We start from the raw sequence: 23,542 nt of genomic DNA on the forward strand, positions 1-23,542 counted from the left end.
TGTGCCCAAAAAAATTTTTAAGAAAAGTATAAAAGTGTTTGTATTTTAGACCAATCTTAGAGCCTGGATCCCTCAAAGAGGCCTCTGACAATTAGTTAATTGACAGTAATAACGCAAGTTAATAGTGATCACTCTTTTCCAGAATTCGGAAGCACTTTTCACTTATTTGACACTTCCTTAAGCTTGGTGGCGCTAGTGGTAAAGAACTGCCTGCCAATGCAGGAGATGTAGGAGATTCAGATTCAGTCCCTGGGTCAGGAAGATTCCCCTGGAGCAGGGCATGGCTACCCACTCCAGTACTCTTGCCTGGAGGAGCCCATGGACAGAGGAGCCGGGTGGGCTACAGTCCATAGTGTCGAAGAGTCAGACATGACTGAAGTGACTTAGCACATAGGCACGCAAGCTTCAGGTAGATAGATCACATAGGGGCTAGGAAAGGAAGAGTTTCAGCCTGCAATTCAGACACCTGAAGGAAGTGCACAGCAAGAAAGGGGTCCCCATCAGCCTTGGAGGTAATGATGTGGCCCTTTAATATGTGACACTGACCACCCGTACCCTTGACTAGCATGAACAAATTGTTCTTGCCAAATTTAGTTATTCCTTGACAACTGAAGGAAGACATGTCCTGTCAACATTATCTCAAATGGCTTCATCAGGAGTGGAGGCAAAGAGGTAAAGAACTGTAGATGCTGGGACAATGGGTACATCAAGTACATTGTACTTTTCTTTCTGGTTTTGTCTATGTTTGGAAAGTTTCATTATTAGTAAAATGTTTTAAACGTTTCTCTTTATGTCATTATTTTCTTCACTGCTCCCACCAAATGTTTCTCTGTGCTAATGGGACAAAACCTGTTATCTCTTACTGGGAGCTGCTCTGGCAACAGGTATAAAAATGCATGGTTTGGCAGGTTTAAAAAAAGACTCAAAACTTTGAAGTATAAGAAGAAAAACTCAGATATCTATCTTGAATTCACACTATTTCACGTCAATAAGCAGTTTCTGAATTAGATCTATTGGGCCCAGGAAGGTGAGTGCCAAATAGATATCACGGTCTTCATCGTCACAGGGGAATGGGATTTCAGAAGGAACGCACTTCCTGACTGAGTAAGCGTGACTTTGGTCATGCACAGCATGCTCCCCAACCTTTTCTGTGAGCCCCCACACACAAATGCTCCCAAAGAGGAGTCTGGATCAACAGACAGCAAATTAAACCACTAAGCCTGGAAGTAGTGGTCTTAATAGAACCAGACTCTTAGGAAGTCTTGGAAATTTTCAATCCAGTGTCTTCTCATCTATACTCACTGGAAGACTGAAACATAATCTAAAGGATTTTATCTGCCCAAGGAAGGGCTTATTTCCAGATGGTGCAGTGACTACTGAGTCAGAAGTCATGGGACCTGATGCCTCAGTTTCCATGTTCATGAAAGGGTGAAAAGATAGGTTATTATGGGGATAAAGTAAGACATCGCATAGGAAGCAGCTAACACATTGAAGTACTCAATAAATGGTTTTGGCTTTTGTAAATTATTTGATTACTTACCACATCTTTATATGCCAGTGACATCTTGGCTTGACCCCAGAAAGACCCACTCATAATCCAATTCAAACCCCTCGTGCAGGGGAAAAATGTTTTCCAAACATGACTATAAACTCATTTTATTATGCTTTTGAAATAAGAAAATATTATCATAAATATCTGATCTATTAGTGAAGTCACAATCTGAAAAAAAAAGTCAAATGGTTCAGTGTATCTACAGAAGTTACATATTTCTTTTGCTTTTTTTTTTACTCAATTTCAAAGTAGAACTTGCAGTGATATAAAGAAATATTTCAGATGTAAAATCATCCCACCACAATTTTGTTCTTGATTCTATAAAACAAACACATCATTCTCATGAATCCCTCCATTTAAAAATAAACAGTATAGGCACATGGAACGAAACAGTAAAATTTTGTATAGATGACAATGGTAACCTCTAAAATCTACATTTTCCTTACTAGTTTTCTAAAAATGTTGCTCCAAAAAGAAAAAAAAATACAAATGTATGCATGTATAAAGTCAGAATATCCCAAATATTTTATACAAATTTTTAAAAGCTCTGATCTCTATCTCATTTTTCATGAATATTTATAATACTTTAGAGAAATTACACTGTAGAACAAGATAAACATAATTTTACTGTGACCATCATAGGAAAAAACATGTATAAGAATACTTATAATTCTTCATATTTCAAACAATCTTTAGGTTTGAAGATTTAAGAAACGACATTTAGTATAAAGTGTTATTCCAAACACATACAACTTCATTTTAACTTTGTTTACAGATATTTTCCAAACATTGTTTTTAAATGGCAAATGACAAAGAAAGTGGTTTCACAACTAAATCTTCAAACTAATTATAAAAATAACAGGAAACATTCAAATTTCTCTTTGGAAAACACCTATGAGATACTAGCTTTCTGCCATCAAATCAAATCAGCATTTCATTCTGAAAGCACTGTATTAATATGTAATTTTTAAAATAATCCAGTTATAGGCAAAGACTCCTGCTGAATATACTTAGTCAACCTGAGTCCCCCTCGTGGCTGTGCTTTTTCTTTCAGTACCTTTGTCCAGGCATTTGTGAGATCTTTCTGGGGACAGTGGATTGAATGACCTTCAGGGTCAAAATATCTCCTTGAGGTTCAGACTTAAATTTTTTTTTTTTTTGGCTATGGGGCTCAGCAAGTGGGATCTTAGTTCCCCAACCAGGGATTGAACCTGAGACCCCTGAATTGGAAGCGTGGAGACTTCCCTGCACCTCCAGGGAAGTCCCCAGATTTAATATTTTTAATTAATTAAAAAATCGCCTTTCAAATGTATAACTTGACCCTATTTACAAGAGCAGCATGATTTGGGATTCAGGATTATAGGTCAGAGGACTTAAAATGGTTCGGGACAGGCTGGGGTCTGACCTCTCTCATATCCCCCCATGCCCTCCTTCTTCAATCTGAAGACCCAAACCATAGGGAGATAGGGTACTTGGAAATGAGAGTACTATTCTAATCCAGTGACTTAAGGTGTGTGAAAGAGTTCTATGAACTATAAAACAACACACCACTAGCCTTCTTAACTTTGTCCTTCCTCTCTCCTGACCAAAGCTATCATTTGTGAGAGGGCCATAGTGCTGAGGTTAACTCCCAAAGCCTTCTCATTCAGCTGAAAAGGTCCACCAAGTTTTTAATGATTATCTATAAAGAGATGAAGAGCAGTGGACACTGGAACATAATTGACACAGGGAGAAAGGAATCTCACTTTCAGAACATCTCAGGAATAATATTTTTCAGGCAAAACTCTCACCCTGTTTTGGGTAATGATGAAGTTAAATGTCTGATCTGAAAAGAAAACTCTCACCAGAGACCTGCTGATTCAAGAATTCAACCCCTGCCCAGCTAGAATGCTGCCAACATTTTCCCGTTCCTAACAGGAATGTCTACAGTTAAAATAAGTGCTTTATTTCTGAAGGAAAAAACGGGAAATGATAGTGTTAACATTTCTGGTAAGATTTAGGAAATCTTTGTGACTTTGTGTGGTCTATCAATTTAAAGTATCATATGTGATAGCAACAGAGGCGAGCAGCTGGCTGGAGGAAATGAGCTTTCAGTGGTGGTGGAAGGTGAGGATGCTAAACCTTCTTCCTAGTGGAGCTTCTCATTAGGATGTAAAACAGAATGCTTAAAGAACAGATTCTTCAAAAGGCAGTGATTAAAATGGGATGCCCCCTTTTCCAAACAGCATGAAGAAACCTACATGTCAATGCTTCTGGCTTACCTTCTAACTGAAGAAGGAAGGTGGAGGGACAGAGAGTTTGAAACAAAGCTGCTTCAGTGTTATCTGCTTTAGTCATTTGTTGAAATCACCTCTGTTTACAGGAAATTATATCAGTTGTGTCCTAACATTCTCCATGGTGCAATGCTCTTTGAGTTCAACTGTGAATCCCAAATGGGGAAACTCTCAGCTGGTCCAGTTTGCTTTATTATTTGCTATTTCCCACCCCTCTACAAACATATTAATAAAACAATAAATTTCCTTGGAAGGCAATGCTTCTGCCAAAATAAAGTCCTTCAGAAACATATACAATCCGGTGTCCCACCTCTCTCAGCCCTGAAGATTCCTAGGCTCAAGGCCATTGGTCATGTGGGGCTGGAACCAAGCATTGCTAGAGCCACAGATTCCCCATCTTTCTGATCTAATTCTCTTGCTACAGAATAAGCCACCGAGCCATTGGTCCATAGCTGCAGTTTGGGATCTGATTCTTTGGCAAGGAACCGCAGTTGGGTTTTTTTCATCTTCTTTACAACTCTAGCAAAGCCAAGCAACAAAGAACTAAATATCATTGAGAATCCACAAAGAAGGAATGCTGCAGTGTAGCTGCCAGTCGTATCTACAAGCCATCCTGTAACAAGCAACAGCAAAAATGATATTGTTGAGTTGAAAATTTGCCTATTTACTCACTCAAATCTAATAATTTGTGAGGATAATAACAATAGATTGCTAGCACCACCACTATCATTTTGACGCAAAAAGTAGATCTAAAAGTATTTTGCAACAACTGAAAAGTGCATTCTATTGTCTAGAGAGACTTCTAAAATTGTTGTTATTATGTAAAGTGTTTGGAAGTACCACATTCTATATTAAGAATAATACACAATAAATATTAGTTATTATTAATTCCATGAAATATGGTAGAAAAGATAAAAACATCATTCAGATTACAGAGGTTAGGATTATTTCTTCATCTAGAGTGTGAAGAGAATATAATTGTACAGAACCCTAGTAGTAATGTTCCCAGCACCCATATACTGTCTATCTTGAGTAACAGAACATGCTCCTAGATAAAGCAGAATCCAAATTTCCTATTAGATCCAGACATTTTATCCTATCCAGTTTGAAAACAACATCATTGGGCCATGTTAAAGTTTCAAATGCAAATTTTAGGAAGCAGCTTTTTAAAATTTATCTGTTGTTGCAACAAATTAACCACGATATCAACTCCCGCTCTAAATTTTGAGGAGAACCAGAGTATATGAGATGCAAAATATAAGTCCCAATAATCAGGGACTCAATGGGGTAAAATTAGACATTGGCAGGAAATTATTTTGTAATTAAAAAGGTTTTTAAAGTTCCTCCAAACTTTACTTATGTGCCAAAAAAATCCACCACAGAAGTATATGACTTCTGCTCTCATCTACTTCAACAATTAGTCAAAAATGGCATGCAAAAATTATTAGAAGCCCCATAAAGTTTCCTACAATCCAAAGTGAAAGTGAAGGTTGCTCAGTCATGTCCGACTCTTTGTGACCCCATGGACTATACAGTCCATGGAATTCTCCAGGCCAGAATACTGGAGTGGGTAACCTTCCCTTCTCCAGGGGATCTTCCCAACCCAGGGACTAATCCCAGTTCTCCCACATTGCAGGCAGATTCTTTACCAGCTGAGCCACAAGGGAAGCTCAAGAATACTGGAGGTGGTAGCCTATCCCTTCTCCAGTGGATCTTCCTCATCCAGGAATTGAACCGGGGTCTCCTGCATTGCAGGTGGATTCTTTACCAACTGAGCTATGAAGGAAGCCTACAATCCAAACTGTTACTCTCAAATATTTTAGTTATGTGATTTACTTGTGCATTTCTTTAGCAGCAAACAAGAGACTGAGTAAAGAACTGTCATTTTTAAAGTCATTAAATAAGAGAGGTATTACAACAGGAACTCACACACTAATCCTCTAATACCTAGCAATGAGTATAATGTCTGTACGTGAAATGCTGGAGGAGACTCTTGTGAGTCCCTTGGACTGCAAGGAGATCCAATCAGTCAATCCTAAAGGAAATCAGTCCTGAATATTCATTGGAAGGAATGATGCTGAAGCCGAAGCTCCAATACTTTAGCTACCTGATGCACTGACTCATTGCAAAAGACCCTGATGCTGGGAAAGATTGAAGGCAGGAGGAGAAGGGGATGACAGAGGACAGATGGTTGGATGGCATCACCAACTCGATGGACATGAGTTTGAGCAAGCTCCGGGAGTTGGTGATGGACAGCAAAGCCTGGAGTGCTGCAGTCCATGGGGTTGCAAAGAGTCAGACGTGACTGAGCGACTGAACTGAACTGAACTGATGCCAAATTAAGGCCATAGTTTGACAAAAGGATCCAAGAATCCTCATTTATGTTCCATGACTGTTTAACAGAATCACAGTGTTCCTAAAGGCTGGTAAATAAAAACAACTGACTATGGAGGGAGGATGTGAGAACATATTGGGGGTATTTTCCAAAACTGAAGCACTAAACATATCATCCTATATCATGGAGTTTAAACTGACCAGGAATTTTTATCTGTAGCCATCAAGAAGCAGTCACAATTTCCCCTGGTTTGACACTTTAGCAAATGCAGGGTTTGGAAATAACTTGAACTGTTGTCTATTTACAACAGTTGCTAAAGCAGAAATCCTGCCTTCTTCAAAATATTCCCTTCTTTCCTTCTAGTCAAATGTTTACTTCATTTCTCTTTTGCCTGTCTTCAGAGACCGTCTTCACTCTCAGTTTTAATCTAGGCAGGTAATAATCTGGACCAATCATTCTCCTTCTTTAGTGTACAGGAGCATCACAAAAAAACTGCTTGAGAATGTAGGTTCCTGGAACTCATCCCCAAAGATCCAAATCACAGATGGCGGGTCATGGAATCTGCAGTCTAACAAGGGCCCCAGGGGATTCTGTAGCGGTGATCTCAAGACCTCATTCCGAGAGACACTGGTCTAGACTACACACCCCAAGAAGGAGGAATGGGTTCTTACCAGTTTGCTGCTACACAGACAGCATCAGACACAGTGCTGATGTGCACAGCAATACATATCTGTTGAGTTACTTGTTTACGGCATGCAATACATATTTCTTGAGTTATTTAATGCACTCAATGAATATTTGTGGAATTACTTAATCATGTTTTTAATGTCTGTATCATTTTAGTTTACAAAACATTTATCTTGAGTCCCAAATCTGTGTCTCCAAATCTGGCCTCCCTCTAATGCTCGAATTTCATCCTTAAATACCTTATTGGGTATTTCAGATATCTAAGTATGTCTAAACATTACATTTATTATTTTCTGGCAAAGCTACTCTGTTTAGCTTCCTTATTTCTTTCCAGTGTGCCATCATCTGCTGATATATTGGACTTTTTCCCTCCTTCATATCCCCACATGCTAAAATCAGTTGATTTTCCCCCCAAATTTCCTCCTTTGACCCCAGAGTTCATTCTCATTTCTGCTGCCGAAGCCATAGTTCAGGCCTTTATCACATGGCTCCTGAACTATCAGAATGAAATTCTAACTGCTTCTCCACTAACGTACTAGATCATCTTTCTAAAACACATTCTTTATTACTCCTTTGCACAAAAGCTGTAATACTTTAGAGACCAATATTCTCTGAAGTGTATAGGGCCCCACCTCCTTTAGTGGGCACTGGAGACACTCCACTGTGGCGCCTGTACATTACTATTTCAGCTCACCCACCTACCTCATCATTCTACCTCTACTGGAATCCTGTATGCCCGCCAGCCGTCCCTCTGAATGTGCCCAACTTATATTTAAGTCTGAACAGCTGTTTCATTCCATTGCTCCCATCGTTTGTGTGGAACGGAATCAAGATCCTAATTTGGGACTTTTTTTCCCCAAGTACACTAAGGTCCTGCATTAGTTGGAAGAAGATTATAGAACAAGGAGGTAGGTGAGACCATGGTATTTTGGTGGCTCGGCCATTGCTTTCTCTTTCATTCTTCCCAACTTACTTCCACTTCTCACAGTATGTTGTGTGAGTTCACTGTTTTTACATCACTATGACAAAGAGAAGAGATGACCGGGGAGGGGGGGTTTCCTCTGGAAACTTACCTGCGATGGGTGGGCTCACCAAGTACGGCACTGCATGCAAGAAGTACACCACGCCGAGTGCTGATGACAGAGAGGTGGTCCCCACAATTTCTGCAGTCACTACTGGGATCAAAGTCACGTAGGCACCATCGAAGTAGCCAAAAGTACAAGCGAAAGGCACGAGCAGGGGAAGACTTTGAAGCATTGGGAGGCAGAGATAGCAGAGCCCATCCAGTCCGATGGCAAACAGGTAACAAACATACTGGTAGTTCTTTAGACACCTGTGGGTTTGAAGACCAAGAATGAGTGCAAGATACACAGCTTCTATCAAAGAGCTCCATAATCCTGGCCGTGTAGCAGTAAGCACTTTGTTTACAGAGATGGCCTCCCCATTGTGTGCTTTCTACGCTGTCTTCCTATCTTTCTTTTGATATATGCAAATGCAAGAATGTATCTTCCCAGGAAGCATTATGGTAGAAAATAACCCATGCACTAAAATTAGAAAGACAGACATTTTTGAATCCAGTTCTCCCATCTACTAACTGCCTAACTCTAACCTCAGTTCCTTTAGCTATAAAACGAGATGTTGTCTATCTCAGAGTTAATCACGGAAATTTATGAAATAACACATAGAGTGTCAGGAGACTAATATTTTCTACAAGTCTACCGTATTAGATGCTTTCAGATATGTCATCCATTAGTCTCCAGCTCTTCATATATGTTCAATAACCCAAAGTGAAGTTGCTCAGTCATGTCTGACTCTTTGCGACCCCATGGACTGTAGCCTACCAGGCTCCTCTGTCCATGGGATTTTCCAGGCAATAGTACTGGAGTGGAATACAAAGAGGAAGCCATGACATGAAGAAATGAAAATGATTTGCCTGAGATTATGATGGTCATGTATTAGGACTAGGTCTTATTTCAAGATCTCCCCAGTGGTACATCCATGAATATTTTCCCTTTGTAGATCCAAACCCATCTATGATAGCTATTATTACAAAGACTCTGTATTATATCAGCATCAGCAATTTATGCTTTATAAATTATGTAAGAAAAGCAATTTATGCTTTTCTGCTTATAATCTCATTTGAGCCTCACAAAATGCTATGACGTCCTTAGGCAAATATTGAACTGGTCCATTTTACAGATGAAGACCCTTGAGGATCTGAGAGTTGGGTGATTTTCTCTAAGTCTCATGGATAATATGGGGCAGAGCCAGGACAAGAATTTGGGTCTTTTATATCTTACACTAAAAATCCCTCTTTCAGATCTGTATCAGGCTGCTTCTGGTTGGGTTATTTGATTGTAAAGAAAGATACCCTTTGCTCTTCCCCACATTCCTTAGCTATTAAAATTGTGGCTTTTATATTTAATCCTGAATATTGTATTCATGATACTGGTGAATGGCAGTTGGATCCTGATTACTTCCCAAAGACATAACAGGTAAGAAGTCACATGATGATAGTTCTCCCGGGTCATAGCTCAAGTGTGAAAAGTCTATCATTTAGGAGAATATGAGTAGTTTGCTCTCTTCAATCCAGATTAGCATTAGCTGAAGAAACTACTAAGATTTCTTAAAACACTGGTTTCTAAGTCTAAAATTATAATGAAACTATTTGCTACTTGCACTGTCAAACATAAATATGTGGTGCTACAGATAATGTGTTATTATTGACCTGGTCCTCCTACCGAGACTGGAGCCTATTCCTCTCTCTGTTGCCAGCCAGTCTCTGGGGTGGTTCAAAAGACACTAAAACCACAGTGACCAGTCAGAAGTTGTCTTACTAGAGGACTGACCTGACTTAGAATGGAATTAAATTTGTTACCAGAACTTTTAACTATCCTTTGCTTCTGCCATTTAGACCTACCCATCATTCTAAATGATCTAGATCAGGTGTCAGCAAACTATGGCCAAATCTGGCCCACCACTTGTTTCTTGGACTGTGAACTTAGAATGGTTTTCCCATTTTTGAATGATTGGAAAAAATCAAAAGGACAATAAAATGTGTGACATGCAAAAACTGTATGAGAAACTAAAATTTTAGTGTCCTTAAATACAGTCTTATTGGAATATGGCCACTCTGTTTTGGTCACATATTGTCTATGGCTGCTTTTGTGCTACAACAGCAGAGTTGGGTGGTTGGGATCATATGACCGACAAAGTCAATGAAACTTTATCTGTTTAATGTCTGTCCCTTTACAAAAAGTTTGCCGACCCCTGACTAGAAGAACCAACAACGGAGTTGCCTTCAGATACTGAAAACCTGTTAACATTATTTAGAACTAGGTATTCTAAAGGGTAAGGTGATGAAAGTGAAGTTAAAGTCATTCAGTCATGTCTGACTCTTTGCAACCCCATGGACTAGAATTCTCCAGGCCAGAATACTGGAGTGGGTAGCCATTCCCTTCTCCAGGGGATCCTCCCAACCCAGGGATTGAACCCAGGTCTCCCACATTGCAGGTAGATTCTTTACCAGCTGCGCCATCAGGGAAGCCCAAGGTGATGAAGGGAAACTCAAAGCTTAAAGTTCCTTGTGGGGAACCAGTGGTGGTTTCACAGATTTTTACCTTCTGTCAGTTAGCCATCCGAACGTGATATTGCCAATAATGTCAATCACTCCAAGAATAGACATAAGAAAAGCAGCTTGCTGGTGAGTCACTCCGACACTCAACGCATAAGGCACAAAGTACACAAACAGAGGACTACAGCCATAAGCCATAAACAGAACAGAGGTGGCCAACACAACAAAGTCTGACATCAGTAAAAAACTGTATTCCTGCTGCAAAGAGCCACAGAGGCAGGTCTGCACCCATTCTTTAGTCCAAGTCGAACAGGGAGACGCCTGCTTAAAGTCTTGTGTCTGAGTTCTGCAGACATGGTTCTGCTCTGGAGTGGTTTGGTCCTCTTTAAGACTGATTGGCCGCATCAAGGCACCGCAGACACAGAGATTCAAAACAAAGCCCCCAAGGATGAGTAATGCTCCCCTCCAGGAAAACTGTTCAATAAGGAGTTGAACCACAGGAGCCAAGATGAAGATGCCAATGCCACTTCCTGACATGGAGATCCCATAAGCAAGGGCTTTCCTTCTGCTGAAATACTTGCCAACCATGGCAATAGCTGGAGAGTAACAAAGTGCAAATCCAAGACCTGGCAATAAAGAGAAGTCTATGAGTGCTAATGGCATGCCATGAACAATAGCCACTGAAAGAACATCTCTCAGAATCATACTATTGGGATTTAAGAGAATCTGAACCTCAAGTAAATCGCTTTAAAATTGCTTTCTACAATGAAAATGAGTCTACCCTCACCAGCCATCCACAATTTGGAAAGTATAACATCTGTATGACTTTCTTCTTGGGAAGAAAAGCTTTAAGGGACTATGACTTAAACAAAATAAAATGAAGACTTTAAAAACTATTATACAAGTTTGAATTAACTAGAAAATCAAGATAACACTGACCTGAGAAATGTATTCTCACCACAACAATTCTTTTTTAAACAAATTAAAGTTAATTTTAGTAAATTAAATGATCTCTGGGTAATTTAAGTATTGTTAAATTATTGATAATACTTACATTATTAATAATACTTAAACTATCCAGAGAATGACTTCAACTCTTCACTGCACATGAAGACACAACCCTGATTATCTGGACCACTTTGGAATTTGTGTTTAAATAGCATATGTGATCCTGTGAAAGTTCCAGAGTAATTTCAAATATTAAGAAACATTGTGCTAATTTTATCCATGAACATAGTATGTACATATAGCAACCTGAAAATATTCCCAGCAGAAAGTCTCTTCGATATTTTCCAGTTCTATTCTTTTTAAGTCAAGAAAATCAGAAAGGCTTTCAACCTGGAATTTAAACGTCAAGGAATGAAAAGGAGAACTGCCTGCACCTCCTATTTCCATCTTTGGAGCAGGGTGAGCAGTGATCCCAGTTTGCTTGGACTGAGGGTTTTCCCACATGTGAGGCTTTCAGCACTAGACCCAGGACAGTTTCTGGTAAACTGGGAGGATGGGACACCCTAGTGGTCAGGCCCTTTGGGTGACAGGGGACAGCTACCTTTTTAGCTGACAGAGCTAGATTTATAACCTGTGAGATTATATCTTTTATTGGCCAGATCATGCTAGTCCCTCCAACCAACCTTGATCCTCTGCAGTCCCTATAAGTGTGATTTATGGAATGCACATCGGTTGCTTCTCTTTCCATGGACTTCATTCTCTAACGTATATTTCCATAACATTGAAAGAGAATGTGTGATGTAAGAATATTCACAAGAGGCTTTTTAAAAAAAAAAAAAACTGTAAACCCCCATTTATTGGACAATGATACTGACTAAAAAGTAAGGGCAACTCAGGTCAACCACAGATAGTATTTCGATGTCTCAGCAAAGATCTTGGGAGAACTGATCATTGCTAAAAATTTATGTTGACCTGGCTAATGTTGCTGTGCTTCTGAGTGAAGGATCTCAGCCATACATGGCTGCCCAAGGAAAGTCAGCAGTCACTGTTGTCACATGGCTGAATTAAACTGGTGACACAGTTTCATTACATATGACAGTCCATTAAATTTCTAGCCCTTTTGTTTAATTGTTTGGTAGGCAGACGTTCAGCTAAATTATGCATCCAACAATATGAATATTTTATGAATTACTGCTCTGTGGGAAGGCTTAACAACCCCTGGATAGGGTAGGATGAGAAGGGTGGTACAAAGTGTCCTTACCTGTAAGAACTCCCAGAGTGAGGTAGAGATGCTTCAGACTGGTGGCAAATGAGCCCAGGATGAGACCAGTAGATGCAAGCAAGCCACCCAGCATGATTCCCACTTGACAGGAAAAATGGTTACTGACAACACTCCCAAGTGGAGCTTCAAAAACAATAATAAATAGGTTCAACATAGAGGCCCTGAGGGCACTGTGTAAAGGCTGTGGTGCTGCATCAGTGGAGCAGATAACCATCCATCTTCAAATCCTTGAGCCACCCCCCACCGACTCATTCTATGGATTTAGAAACCGAGGAGAGAGGAAATGACTTGTCCATGGTCCCACAGAGAACAAGTGGCAAGTGGCAAGAATCAGGATCAGGTCTCCTGACTAGCATTTGACTGCTCATTCCATTTCTCCATTCTAGAATGGTCAAAATCCCAGGAGAATGGGGTGCTTTTTAAACAGCAAGTCAGCTCCTTTAAATGAAGGCCTTGGATAGAATTTAAACACACTGCATCTAATATGACCCTGATTTAGCTCAACGGTTGCACAGTGATATGCCTTGTATGTTTCACATAATATGGATCATACACAATTAACAATAATCATGACAGGTAAGCAGTGGAGAAGAAAGTGGGCAACACTGCATGGCCAGCAGTGGTATGCAAGAAAAGGCCAGGGAGAGAGATCATAGACACACTTCACAATCTGGCACTGCTTCTGGGCTTTTGGAATCCCTGTGGATGAGAAATGAAAGCTCAGAAAATCTAGGAAATGTGATGATAACATTTCAGTTAGCCTCATTCTATTTGTGGTTTAACAGTGTGTCAGACTTATGCCAACTTCCAGGTTTATAGGATAATAATTAAAGCTGCTGCTGCTGCTAAGCCGCTTCAGTCATGTCCGACTCTTTGCGACCCCATTGACGGCAGCCCACAAGGCTCCTCCATCCCTGGGATTCTCTAGGCAATTAAAGCTGGAAGAGGCCAAAAAGAAACGAAAGTTCAGGGGGATATGACATACCCAAGATCACCAAAAATTATACAGCTCAGGGAACCTGACACCGGGTGCAGTGTTATTTCACCCTATTATTCTGGCTTTTGGGGTCTTTCAGGCAGAGGAGATGTGTGGAGAAAGAATGTGAATTTCTTTCTAAAGAACAATTCATGCTGACACCAGTACTCGTGGTAACAAGATCAGAAGAGCCAATTCTCTGGGTATCTGTGGAGTATAATTTTTATATAGATCAGGTTAAAATTGGGGCTTGATTCAAATGTACCTGATAGAATCAGTCATCAGCCTAATATCCCATCTAGTTAGAATAGTAGTTGGATGCACATATAATCTCTAGATAATGGGAATGAGCAAATCTCCTAAAAATATATCTAATTCTCCAGGCTGATGCTGTGATGGCTGTTGGAAAGTGACAAGATGTATATGAAACTCAGTGAAAAATGTTCACTTCTCTGCCCATCATAGTGCAGATATGGCCCCAAGGTATGTCCCAGATGTGATTCTGCAGCCTCTTGTCCATACTGCAAACTCAACTAATGTCATCAGATGAGCAAATGGGTATACAGTAATTGGGTACAAGAGGACTCAAGGCCTTGGATAGAATTTAAATACACGGCATCTAACGTGACCCCGCTTTAGCTCAACGGTTCACATGGGCATTGTGACCACAGTGGTCACTGAAGGCCATTTATTCCTCTTTGGGAGATTATAAATATTCTCCAAAAGATAACAGTGGGAGAAATGAGTCACCTGCATCCTCCATGAAAGATAAACATGGCAGTTCTCACTGCCATGAGCCCAGGCATGCTCACACAAAAACAATGACTACTCATCTGACCCTGAAAATCAAGTGATCATCTTACCATTTTAAATTAAAAAGATAGGCTAGAAAACCCAAGTTATGATCTTTTGATCCCTTCTGACCTTCCAGTGTTATCAGTAGCGTCAGCTTAGTGCTCTTGTGAAACCTAGAATTGCACTCATTCCTTCCAACCAAGGACCTACATCAGAATAAATCAACCAGCTCCTGATTATGTACATTTTTCTAAAAATAAAGATGAATCAGTACCTAGAATGGAATAGTGATGTTATTTATGTGTTACCAAACCATATAGTATTTTCTTCTGCCACTAATATATGGCCTAAAGAGATAACAGTTGTTTTTTTTTTTAATATTCAGGAGTCAATAAATGAAAGGATTAAATGGGTCAAGCCTGCAAATAGATCATTTCAATTTGACCCAATCTCATACAATTTCTATGACATTCATTTAATAACTTTGGTTGGAAATTTTTAAAAATAAAAATCTCAAGGTTAGTTTCTCTTTACTGTACAAATGGAATGAGAGACTCCATGAATCTTGAAACCACTCTACATATTATATATAGCACCTTTGTGCTTCTGGAAGGATATTATAGCCATTGTGAATATGCTTATCTTATGATTGCAACATTCTATTCTTCCACAATACTTCTCTAAGAACGAAGACTTAGGCATGAAAAATGAATCAGTGAGCCAAATTTTGAACCCTCTGGGAAGGAACGAGAGTGAAAACAAAACTTGAGGCGTAATGCACATATTTTTGGAACTTATTTAAGGAGACTGCATTGAAATGACTCACAGTGCCTTCTAATGGCTGTCTACATGACTGGAAAATAAGGGGACAAGAAGACACAGTGTATAGTGTATAGTTAACTGCATCCAAAATCAGGACAAGTCCTGTGATGCCTGGCTCCCTAACTTTATATGGAAGAACCAAATGGTAAGTATCCAACTGACTGTACTCACTACTTGGTCCATCTGACATCAGTCAAGAACATTAATTCCAACAGCATGTCTGGTTGACTTTGGTTAAAGGCAGGATCATATTTTTCTCTTTACATAGTTTTAGCCAATGTTTACCATAGCCCTTCTACTCAGAAAAACAGGCCATCAAAGACAGTGGAAGGTCACTGTTATGTACAGTTCAAAGGGAGCCAGTAATTGTCTATCCCTGGAGATACTTACCACAGAGCATGGTCACACAGTCTACAATGGAATGGATCCAGGCTGTCTGTGCATAATCCTGAGAGAAGTATGTCTGGAACTCCACAAAAAAAATTGAAATACATCTGAAAAAAAGTGCAAGTATTTTATACAAAAAACACAATGAATATAGATTTGAACTAGAACTTCAAGTTTTGGTTCAATCAGCTGTTCCAGTCTGTAAGGGTTTTAGTTGATTTTGATTGATTTTCAATGATACATTGCTGGTCCATAATAAGTGGGAAATCAGAAGCTAACCTTTGGACGTTCTAAGGGATAAGAACAAGTGTTCATTCACTAGAGGGGCTGTGAAGCCAAGTAAATGTGAAGATCACTGATGTAGGAAAAGTCTTATGGAAAAGATGGCAGGTCAAACACATGGATTCTTACTCATCCTAGTGTTTCACTAACACCTGTAGCTGTAAGAGATGTCTGTACAAGTTAAGATTTGACAATAAACTGTTATACATCACCCAGCAATTTCACTTCTGGGTTTTAGCCAAAGTTAATAAACAGATGACGGTGATAATAATAATAATAGATATACAAAAAAGATACACATATATTGTGGATAACTATTTATAATAGTCAAATGTTGTCACCAACCTATTTGTCCACGAGTATAGACTGGTTTAAAATTAAAAGATGCTGAAATGAAAAGGGACTGAAATTAAAAGATGCTTGCTCCTTGGAAGAAAAACTATGACAAACCTAAACAGCATATTAAAAAGCAGACATTACTTTGCCAACAAAGGTCTGTCTAGTCAAAGCTATGGTTTTTCCAGTTGTCATGTATGGATGTGAGAGCTGGACCATAAAGAAGGCTGAGCGCCAAAGGATTGATGCTTTTGAACTGTGGTGTTGGACAAGACTCTTGAGAGTCCCTTGGACTGCAAGGAGATCCAACTAGTCCATCCTAAAGGAAATCAGTCCTGAATATTCACTGGAGGGACTGGTGCTAGAGCTGAAGCTCCAATACTTTAGCCACTTGATGCGAAGAACTGACTCATTAGAAAAGACCCTGATGCTGGAAAAGACTGAAGGCAGAAGGGGATGACAGAAGACGAGATGGTTGGATGGCATCACCGACTTGATGGACATAAGTTTGAGCAAGCTCTGGGAGTTGGTGATAGACAGGGAAGCCTGGCATGCTGCTGTCCACGGGGTTGCAAAGAGTCAGACATGACTGAGCAACTGAACTGAAATGAACTGAGGGACCGCTTAAATAACTTATAGCATACCAATAAAATGAAATATTTATTAGGTATTTGATTTGTATTTATTGACTTGGAAATAAATTCACAATATAATGTTAAGAAACAAAGTTACAAAATAGTTCACATAGAAACGGCTTATTGTTATAAAAACACAGTTCATGTAAACAAAAAAAGCCTCAAAGTATATAAACCAAAATGTATCCAGCCAGTACATGTACATGGTGATGCTGTAAATGGTTTTTACTTTGTTCTGCACTTTGAATTATTTGACAGTGAATATTGCTTATACAGAAGCTTATGTGTGTGCATGTACATATATATGAGAGTATATATACAGAGACAGAAACAAAGAGACAGAGAATTTTTTATGTTGAAATATAGAGAATTACTTAGGAAAAACAAGACATAAGTGAGTCAGAAGCAACAGTTTGCACCGTTGCACAACTCAGAAGGAACCTCAGACATATTAGCAGGATGTCCTAATGCAGCTCCATGACAGTGGGGAAAGAAATCAGGCCTTGCAGCTGGGGATGACAGGAGGGTCTCTGGCTCCTGGGACAGGCCTTACATTCCAGCTCCTTATGCTTCAACAGCCCCTAGTAACCTGTTATCTATTCTCCCCGACTCTCCAGTTGCTGTTGGAAGTGAAGGTGAGTAGATGGGAAAGTTAAAGAGGGGAGAGAACAAGGAAGCATGAGGACAGCGGTGTTAGGCAGGTCTGGCTTTACGGTTTACAACCTACACAACTGCACAGAATCTGACACTCAGAGGCATAAAACTTGGTTTAACTCAGCTGTCACTGTCTTAAAATTCCTTATAATTTTATCTTTGAAGTTGCGTTTTGTAAGTGAAGTCCACTGGGACAATGAAGCGTGCGTGTGAGCAGAGAAGAGCCACAGATTCTTCAGTCTGCAGCTCTTAGAGATGCTCCAGGTCACAAAACTCCAGTAGACTCTTGTGTGGGAGTCCAGTAAAGCTCAGACTGAGTACAAGGTGTGTTACACCTACAACTGAGTGATCATGGACCTAGGGGAGGAAGAGAGACCAGGCTTTCCTTTCAAACCAAAACTTGCTTCAAATGCAGAAGGCAGTGATGCTGTAAGAGACACAAAGGGCCAAGGATTCCTATCAGATCCTCTGTTACTCATGTTGCTTCTCTGTATTATTTGATCCCGTATACTGAAAATGATGACACAGAAGGAAAGAAAAAGATAGGGCTACTGGTAATATTAAGATCAGTAGATCTGTGCTAGTTTCCATTTTCCTTTACTCAGAACAACACTAAAGAGAAAACTAAAAACATCATGAAAAATCAAGATAGACTACTGAAAAAAGAAAAGCTTCCTATTTTAATACATTTTTGCGTGCGTAAGTCTTTGCTCAGTTGCTAAGTCACGTCTGACTCTTTGCAATCCCATGGACTGAAACTCACCAGGCTCCTCGTCCAAGAGATTTCCCAGGCAAGAATACTGGAGTGGGTTGCCACTTCCTCCTCCAGGGGATCTTCCCAACCTAGGGATCAAACCGAAGTCTCTTGCATTGGCAGGTGGATTCTTTACCACTGAGCCACCTGGGAAGCCTTTTAGTATATTTACCAGCCCTTTCTTTCCTGCCTGTTGGACAAGAGGCCTTGCATTTTCCTGGTGCACTGGGTCCTGCAATTATGTTGCCAGTCCTGGCGATAGGAAAGAGAAAAAGGATGGGATAGGATGCGAAATTCTAAGTCCCAAAGGTGCTGGGGTGGAGTTTGATGTGCAGAGGATAGATTAGGATCAACACTTGTGGAATTGTCTTCTCTCCACTAAATAGTTTTGGAAAATTTAATATCTGTGGGGCTATGTTTGTCTCTTGTGACTTTTTTTTATCTTGCTCTATTGTCATTTTGTTTTATGTTTGATGCTTTTTTTTCCAACTGATATGATTAGTCATATCAAACTGTAGGCATGCAAAATTCAAAAGTAACACTTGAGATTTTTGTCTAAACATGTACGTAGGCTTGTCAGAGGAAAAATTTAATAACTATATACACAGGCTTCTGAATGACTGTGACTTTTATGAAATATGGGAGGGATTATTGTTGTCCTTTCCTTTGTTCTCCAAAAGGAAAGGACCATGGAACTTTTTAGATGGTAAAGTTTTATGATTTATGTCTTCTAAACACAGACAGTGAAAACTAGGAGTCCTAGAGGACCAGGGAATTCTCTCTATAAATATTTTTTGAATGAGGAAGAATAACAGACAAGAAGAAAGGTACTTAGGCTCGGATTTTTCCAGAAGTTGAGAATCATAGGCATGCATATTGACTTTGACAGGCTTTACCCAAGTTTTGGTGCCAGAGGTCTTTGCCTTTTAAGAACTGAGAGGCCACCAAGAGGGACGATGCACAATGATGAAAGCACATATTACAGAAATATAAAATATATAAAATAAGCCTAAAGCTCAGTGGATATTCAGCTGAGGAATTACTCTAATTTTGGCCCATTGGGAGTGGTGACTGGAGAATCAGGAAGTCTCCATGAAAGGGGCTTCCCTGGTGGCTCAAAGGTAAAGAATCCGCCTGCCAATGCAGAAGACTCAGGAGATGCAGGTTCAATCCCTGGGTGGGGAAGATCCCCTGGAGGAGGAAATGGCAATCCACTCCAGTGTTCTTGCCCAGAAAATCCCATGGACAGAGGAGCCTGGAGGGCTACAGTCCAAGAGGTCACAAAGAGTCAGACACAACTGAGCACACACACAAGCAAACACTGGCATGACCTTAAAGAAAACAAATTTTATTGGCAGTACATGTGTTTCTCACCCCAAATTATTTTTGTTGTCCCTTGGAATATTTGGGTATCTGACAGATGTCAGCAGAACTGGTTTCTGATCTCTGGTTATCATGCTGAATAACTGAGAGTTCTAATAAAGCTTCTAAATCTCTCAGGGTCTTGATTTCCTCATCTATACATTAAGCATTTGGAGAAGCAAGACTGTATCAGTCAGATTGGATTAGATTGTGCTGCAATAGCGAACAACCCTGAACCCCCTCCAGGGGTTAGTAGGTTTTGTTCATGATATCATCCAAGTGGCGTTTGCTATATCATTCTCAAAGATACTTTCTCTCAAGGGGTCAATATACTTGCTGCCTCTATCTTGTCACTGTGCTGTAAAATTCTTCTCTGGCTCCTGGAGAACTGGAAGCTGACAACATCTGATATTTGGTAAAGACTTTTTATTCCCAGTTGATGAAGTTATCCACTAAGTCAGCACAGTGAGTAATCCACTGGGCAGTGCAGTGCAGTGGTTAAAAGCACTGTCACTTACTCACCATGTGACTTTGGACACATTATTCAACCTCTGTGTGTTATTATAAGGATTAAATGACTTAATCAATGAAAATTGTTTGGAATAATGCCAACAAACACAGAGTAAGTGCTCAGGTAACATGAGAAATTATTTACAGGAATTGAGCTGTTGCTATAAGAGCTTCACAGTTTCACAGGACTCTAGACATCTATTGCAATTAAGTTAATTTAGCCCCAGAAGAATTTGAGAAAAATAGGTCTCAGAGCTGGGGGTTTCCTTTAAACAAATGTTGCTTTTCAAGTATCAACTCCAATTCAATTTTTCAAGTTAATAATAGAATGTCATGTAATTCCACGATGAAATGAACTTATTAACATAGAGAATGTGTTTGGTAATAAGACATCTTGAAGCAAAAATAGGTAATCAATGCACATTAACAAGCACAGGGAGCAAACAATAAGAATGACTGCTTTAACAGCCTGCACATCCTTAAGATTTTTATAAATTTTATGTGTAAGAAAGCATCACCAGTTACAAAGCAAGAGTGAAATATGATTTTTTTAAAATGGTAGATTTAATGTCAGATTATAATGGTAGCATTATTTGTAAAGCAAAAGCCAAGAGACAATATAAATGTCCATCAATAAAAACATTTTAAATACATTATGGACTCATCTATATGAAATCTTAAGTACCTATTTTTCAATGAGGTAACCCTTGTGCATTGTTGATGGGACTGTAAATTGGTATAGCCACCATAGAAAACAGTATGGGATCCAACAATCCCACTGCTGAGAATAGATCCAAAGAAAATGAGAGCCCTAACGAGAAAAGATATCTGTGTCCCCATGCTCACAGCAGCGTAACTTATAATCACCAAGACACGGATGGATAAATGGATAAAGAGGGTGTGGTGTGAATATACAATGGAATATTATTCAGCCAGGAAAAACACAAGGGAATCCTACCACTTTGCAACAATATGAAAGGGCTTTGAAGGTATTCTGCTAAGTGAAATAAGTTAAACAGAGAAAGACAAATACTGTACGATCTTACTCATATATGGAATCTAAAACAATAACCAAACTCATACAAAAAGAGATCAGACTTGTGGTTACCAGAGATAGAGGGTAGGGGAAAGGGGACTGGTAGAAGGTGGTCAAAAATACAAACTTCCAGTTATGAGATAAATAAGTAGTAGGGATGTCATGTACAATATGATGACTACAGCTGACACTATGGTATGATATACAGGAAAGATGTTAAAAGAATACATTTTAAGTGTTCTCTTCAGGAGGAGAAATTTTTTTCCTCTATTCTTCTTTCTTTCCTTTTCAGTGTAGTTGTACGAGAAGATGGATATTAGCTGAACCTATAATATATGTAAATCAAATCATCATGCTTATAAACTATTATATATAAAATAGATAAACAATAAGGTCCCACTGTAGAGCACAGGAAACTACATTCAATATCTTGTAATAAACCATAATGGAAAAGAATAGGCTTCCCTGGTGGCTCAGTTGGTAAAGAGTCTGCCTGCAACACAGGTTCGATCCCTGGCTGGGAAAGATCCCCTGGAGGAGGAAACGGCAACCCACTCCAGTATTCTTGCTGGGAGAATTCCATGGACAGAAGAGACTGGCAGGCTACAGTCCATGGGTCACAAAATTGAACACAACTGAGTGACTAACACTTTCACTTTGCTATACACCAGAAACTAACACAACACTGTAAATCAAACATACTTCAATAAAAAATCATCAATATGTATGCCTTGAACTTACATAGTGACTACGGTTGATTATTTCTTAATAAAACTTGAAAAAAGTGGAAAAAAGAATTAACTGCCCAATAGGCACTGATCCTCTGAACTGATAAACCCCTGTGTAGGCTGTTCTCCTTGCCTCTGTCTTCAGCTCTCTTGGCTGCTTCCTGGTGCATCATACTTTTCTCTTCCAAGCTTATTCTGCTCAAGGACCCTACTCTCAGCCTTTCCCAGGAAGCTCTGAAGACAAGTCTTTGCTGCCAGCCACAAGCCTCTTTTTTAATTTCCAGCTGCCCTTCTTATAAAGCACCAAGCTCACTTCCACAACTTTCCTCTCATCAAATTATATATAAAATAGATAAACTATTGATGAAATGCTTAAATGAATGATGAAAGCTTCCACATGGAAGAACCAAGATGAAAGATTCCTTTTAAGTCCGACCTCCTCATTCCCAGAACACAGGATCCATGAAATAGATGGGAGAAAAATCAGACTCAATCATCTCATTATTTTAAAGAAATCTGCAGTTTATGATGAAACATAGAAAAACCTTATTGTAGCAAAAACAAACACTGCTTCTTTCCTGCATTACCTGTTTGTTATGAGGAACACATCGATGCTTTTATGGATGATGCCATCAAGTAAAGTTATGTAGAGAAGCCTACAGAGAATTGCCAGAGAAGAGAGTTCAGTCTGAACAAAGGCACCTTTAGAGGAAAGAGCTGGCACATGCAGATTTCAAGTGTGTATTTATTCCAAATGTAAATGAGATGAATGCATCTCAATGTATGGGCATTTAATGCAAGTATATTCAATACTACGTCCTTGAGTAAAAGAAAAAGAGGACCCATGACCAAAAGAGATGAGAGAATCCCTGCATTTGCTGTTTCTCTCCTTCAACCTAGAGTTCAGCCTCCACTACCACAGCCAAGTGCAAAATGAAGCAAAAGAATTTCAATTTTAGGCTTTAAGCTTCCCATGGTTCGGTATTCTGGTGAGCTGAGAGGTTCTCGTGGCTGTTTTGAGCTTATATATTTGTCCTTTGTGGGATGAACTGCTTATGAAAATAAATGTCTGGCAATAGCCATGATATTTAGTAAAAAATGTCCTAAAACTCCAGGTTTATAGGTCAGATATTATAAAAAGAGATCACTATCCAGGACTTTTAAGTGTCAGAAAATGACATTCCTCGCAAAGAAGAAGATATCTGAGTAGTTAAAGGAAACACACACACAGATAACACACATATACACATTTATTTTCACAATGACAGGTTCAGAGATAGAACGAAGCTGAGTTAGGAAAAAAGACAAGACAGATCATAATAATAAATCAAGAAGAAAGTCCCACCTACCTGGTTACTGCCCGGGTGCAGATGGTAACGAGGAAACAGCCAGCCACGATCATCCAGCCCCAGCCTCCATCAGGAGGGGAGGTAGACCGAGTTCTATTTACTTTTGCCATGCTTTCAATTCCTTTTTCTTCTTTTCCAAATTACTCCAACAGCCCAGTTATGATCTTGGAAGGGTTTGGCGTCCAGTGACTTCCTGTTGGCATTCAAGATTGACATAGAGTGCTACCTGGCACATGGGTTACTGGCCATCTAAAATAAAAAATCA

At 39.5% G+C, this 23,542-nt stretch overlaps 1 protein-coding gene across 4 annotated transcripts in view; it reads right to left on the reverse strand.

The window, feature by feature from the left end:
• Nucleotides 1-1,650: 1,650 nt before the first annotated feature.
• Nucleotides 1,651-23,542, reverse strand: part of SLC16A12 (solute carrier family 16 member 12) — a 103,825-nt gene continuing 81,933 nt past the window's right edge. For 3 of the 4 annotated variants that reach the window (XM_055425118.2, XM_055425116.2, XM_088842127.1), the window contains 6 exons: nucleotides 23,278-23,526; nucleotides 15,635-15,738; nucleotides 12,631-12,774; nucleotides 10,468-11,047; nucleotides 7,921-8,180; nucleotides 1,651-4,438 (listed from right to left, as the gene is read on the reverse strand). In XM_055425118.2, the coding sequence (XP_055281093.2) occupies nucleotides 4,176-4,438; nucleotides 7,921-8,180; nucleotides 10,468-11,047; nucleotides 12,631-12,774; nucleotides 15,635-15,738; nucleotides 23,278-23,387 (1,461 nt within the window). In that variant the 5' untranslated portion in view covers nucleotides 23,388-23,526 and the 3' untranslated portion in view covers nucleotides 1,651-4,175. The remainder of the gene's footprint in view (nucleotides 4,439-7,920; nucleotides 8,181-10,467; nucleotides 11,048-12,630; nucleotides 12,775-15,634; nucleotides 15,739-23,277; nucleotides 23,527-23,542) is intronic. The other variant, XM_055425122.2, reaches the window with a different exon arrangement.

Source organism: Moschus berezovskii, chromosome 12, assembly GCF_049115385.1.
Source record: "Moschus berezovskii isolate FMDL1 chromosome 12, NW_MosBer_1.0, whole genome shotgun sequence".
NCBI lineage: Eukaryota > Metazoa > Chordata > Mammalia > Artiodactyla > Moschidae > Moschus > Moschus berezovskii.